The following is a 3,952-nucleotide window of genomic DNA, read 5'->3' on the forward strand; positions in this document are numbered from 1 at the left end:
TGTCCCCCATGGGTCCCGGACTGAGAGACAGGGGTGTGTATCGTTAAGAATGACATGCATCACTATATTTGACATTGCATCTCATGGCATTGCACATTTTATTATTGATAAACTTGAACACGTGTTTTGTTGATCTTGTGATTGTTTCTCTGTGAAACTTGTGCCGTTGAATATTGAGTTGTTATTGAGAATGTGTAAACTGATAGAGTGTGGTTATTGAGTGGTGTGTTTGGTAAACTGTGAACTGTTAGGCTTTAGCGTGGAGGTTTAGATAGGGTGTAAGGAGTACCCGTATTTTGTTCACTTAACTTGTGTTTAGAGGTTTGCTTGTTGGGTACCGCGTGGTTTGGTACTCACCCCTTGCTTCTACAATTTTTTGTAGGTTACGAGCCCGGATCTTCGTGATACCTGTCATTCTTTTCGTTTCCGAGGCATCTTGTGGAGGGTTGTGAGGTAGCTGCTTCTCATCTCAGCGAACTTTCCTACTCCAGTTTATTACTTTGTTTTTACTTGAAAGACAACTTCAGTTTAGACTTCTATTTTATTTCAATTCTAATATTTACATTAGAGGCTTGTGCACGTGACAACCTGGTTTTGGGGATTGAATTAATATGACTTGGTTTCATAATAGAAATTGTTGTTGGATTGTCATTTACTTCCGCACTTTGTTAGATATTGGTTTTTAGGCTGACTTGTCTTGGTCGGATAAGACAAGTGCCATCACACCCATTTTTGGGTCGTGACAAAATGGTATCAGAGCCCCAGGTTCATAGGTCTCACGTGTATACAAGCCGAGTCTACGTAGAGTCTCAAGGATCAGTACGGAGACGTCTGTACTCATCTCTGAGCGACTATAAAGATTACTAGGAAACTTCCTTTTTTTTCATTCTTTCTCATCGTGCGTAGTCACCTTCTTTAGTACTGAGTTGTTGTATACTCTTTTGACAGATGACGAGGACTAGAACTAATGTTACTGGTGGTAGAGGGGAGGCACTTCCTGAGGCAGTTGTTGAGGCCCAGCTAGGGGTAGGGGTAGATCTCAAGCTAGAGGTCGTGCTAGTAGTACGATAGTAGCAGAGGTCGTGGACGAGGAGTAGCACAAGTGAGAGGTCGTGCTTGAGAGGTCTCTACAAAACCTCAGATTGATGGCAGAGAGGACCAGGTTTCGGGGGGTTTGCCAGTTGGATCTCCTCCTGTGACTTGGGAGCAGTTTGCTAGTGCATTCCAAGATCGTTTTATCCCATGGAGTGTGAGAGAGGAGAGTTGCTTGAGGTTTGAGAGTCTGAGACAGGATGGTTTATCCGTTACAGAGTATGAGGCGCGTTTTTGCCAGTTGTGTAGGCATGCGTTGGCCATTATTCCAAATGAGACAGAGAGGATCCGCAGATTTGTGAGGGGATTGACTTTCTCTATCGGGTCAGCTGTGTTTCGGGCATCTAGGGAGGAGGCTTCTTTCCAGTCCATTGTGAGCGCCGCCAAAGAGGCGAATTGATGGAGAGAGAGGAGTTTGGGGATCCTAAAAGGGCCCGTATATCAGGCCAGTTTCATGGTGCCTCATCGGGAGGTAGGGGATCACAGAGAGTGAGTGGTCTTTTCAGCAGCGGGGACCTATTCATGCATCTATGCCGACATTTGAGGAGGAAAGACATCTAGGGGTTCTTATATCCTGGGTCAGGGCTCATACCGTTCACAGCAGCGACCTACAGGGCGAGGAAATTATAGTGGGTTTTCAGGGTCCACACAACAGTTCCCAGGTCAGAGATTTTGTTTTACTTGTGGAGATCCCGATCATCTAATGCGGCAGTGTACTTCACAAAGGGGTCGTGGTGGGCCTCGACCTAAATCTTCATTCCAGACTAGACCACCAGCACCACAGGGGAGAGGTCGTGGCAGAGTTCAGTCATGTAGAGGTGATAGAGTTTCTAGTAGTGGTGTTGCAGCTCAGCAAAGTGGGGGTAGAGGTACCACCCAGGATGGAGGTGGATGAGGAGGCCACTGCTATGCTTTCCCCGGGAGACATGAGGCGGAGACCTCTGATGCTGTTATTACAGGTATCATCCCAGTATGCCATCGACCTGCGTCTGTGTTGTTTGATCCAGGTTCTACATTCTCTTATCTGTTTACGTATTTTGCTGCTAAATTTGATATGATATGTGATAGCATGACTGTACCTATTTGTGTTTCTACACCCGTGGGTAAGCCCTTAGTGGTGGATCGAGTGTATCGATCCTGTCTTATTTCATTGGCTGGGTATAACACTTGGGTAGACTTAATCATTCTGGGTATGGTAGACTTTGATGTTATCTTTGGTATGGATTGACTTTCTCCTTATCATGCTGTCCTTGATTGTAATGCTAAGACTGTGATTTTAGCAAAGCCTGGTATTCCGAGGGTTGAGTGGAAGAGTGTTAGTTGTTCTTATCCTAGCAAGGTTATCTCTTTTATTTGTGCTCAGAGATTGATGGAGAGGGGGTGTTTGTCTTACTTAGCGTTTATTCGGGATGCTAGTGTTGATATACTTAATCTAAAGAACCTGTTTCCCAAAAAGAGTATGATGTGGAGGCTTGAGTCCTCGTAGATGTGTTTGGTAATGTTGTAAATGATTCTTATACTTGTTGCTATCACCTGTTAAGGATATTAGTTGATTTTATGTTATTATCTGAAATATATTGCTTTCTATTTTGAGTTGGCCGATGATACCTACTCAGTACTTGTGTTTTGTACTGACCCCTACTTGTAATTGTTTTCTTTGTTATTTGTATAGTGCAGCAAACGTGCCGTCGTATTCAACTCAACCGCAACTCTAGCCAGTCTTCATCACGTCGGATCTCAGGGTGAGCTAATGCTTCTAGCTTGGACTGGATCTTCTCCTTCATGTCTTGATGCCTTGAAGTTCCGGCATGGACTAGCTGTTTATTTATTTTAGCTTTCTAGATATTCTTAGATTTAGTATTTGAGGATAGATGTTCTTGTGGTGATGACTTCCAGTTTTTGGGAATAATAATTAATGAGTTTAAGTCTTCCGCATTATATTATGTTATTATGGTTGAACTGTTGGGGTTTAGATTGGTTGGTTCGCTCACATAGTAGGATAAGTGTGGGTGCCACTCGCGACCCGTTTTGGGTCGTGACATTGTCTTACTTAGCGTTTATTCGGGATGCTAGTGTTGAACCACCTCCCATGGACTCTATTCCCGTGGTTCAGGAGTTTCGTGATGTATTTCCTTCTGATCTTCTAGGTGTTCCTCCCGATAGAGATATCGATTTTGCTATTGATTTGGAGCCGAGAACTAAGCCTATTTCTATCCCTCCATACCGTATGGCTCCAACAGAGTTGAAAGAATTGAAGGATCAGTTGCAGGATTTATTGAGTAAGGGTTTTATTCGCCCTAGTGTGTCACCTTGGGGTGCCCCTGTATTATTTGTGAAGAAGAACGATAGGACTATGAGAATGTGTATTGATTACAGACAGTTGAACAAGGTAACAGTGAAGAATAAGTATCCTCTTCCGCGTATTAATGACTTTTTTGATCAGTTACAGGGAGCATAATTGTTCTCTAAGATTGATTTGAGGTCTGGGTAACATCAGTTGAAGATTAGGGCATCAGATATCCCTAAGACAGCTTTTCGGACTCGGAATGGGCATTATGAGTTCCTAGTGATGTCCTTCGGATTAACTAATGCCCCTGCAGTATTCATGGAGTTGATGAATGGGGTGTTTCGACCATATCTTGATTCTTTTGTGATTGTTTTCATCGATGACATCTTGGTTTACTCCAAGACTAAGGAGGACCATGCCCGACACTTGAGGATTGTACTTCAGAGGTTGAGAGAAGAGAAATTGTATGCCAAGTTCTCAAAGTGTGAGTTCTGGCTTACTTCTGTGACATTCTTAGGACATGTGGTGTCTAAGGAGGGTATTAGAGTAGATCCGGCCAAGATTGAGGAAGTT

General features: G+C 43.5%; 1 protein-coding gene across 1 annotated transcript; it reads left to right on the plus strand.

The window, feature by feature from the left end:
- The first annotated feature begins 1,491 nt into the window (after window positions 1–1,491).
- LOC107013226 (cold shock protein 2-like) lies at window positions 1,492–1,987 on the plus strand. Its single transcript, XM_015213186.1, has 2 exons — window positions 1,492–1,581; window positions 1,676–1,987. Exons 1-2 carry the CDS (start codon window positions 1,492–1,494, stop codon window positions 1,985–1,987), a joined length of 402 nt encoding a protein of 133 aa, XP_015068672.1.
- The last annotated feature ends 1,965 nt before the right edge of the window (window positions 1,988–3,952 follow it).

The sequence above is a fragment of the Solanum pennellii genome, chromosome 3 (genome assembly GCF_001406875.1).
Source record: "Solanum pennellii chromosome 3, SPENNV200".
Classification (NCBI taxonomy): domain Eukaryota; kingdom Viridiplantae; phylum Streptophyta; class Magnoliopsida; order Solanales; family Solanaceae; genus Solanum; species Solanum pennellii.

Excerpts from the sequence above, each read along its gene's own strand:
- LOC107013226 (XM_015213186.1), top strand. The coding sequence starts at position 1,492 with ATGGAGAGAGAGGAGTTTGGGGATCCTAAAAGGGCCCGTATATCAGGC. Across the intron at positions 1,582-1,675 it reads GAGGTAGGGGATCACAGAGA|GGCTCATACCGTTCACAGCA; the intron begins GTGAGTGGTCTT and ends ATCCTGGGTCAG.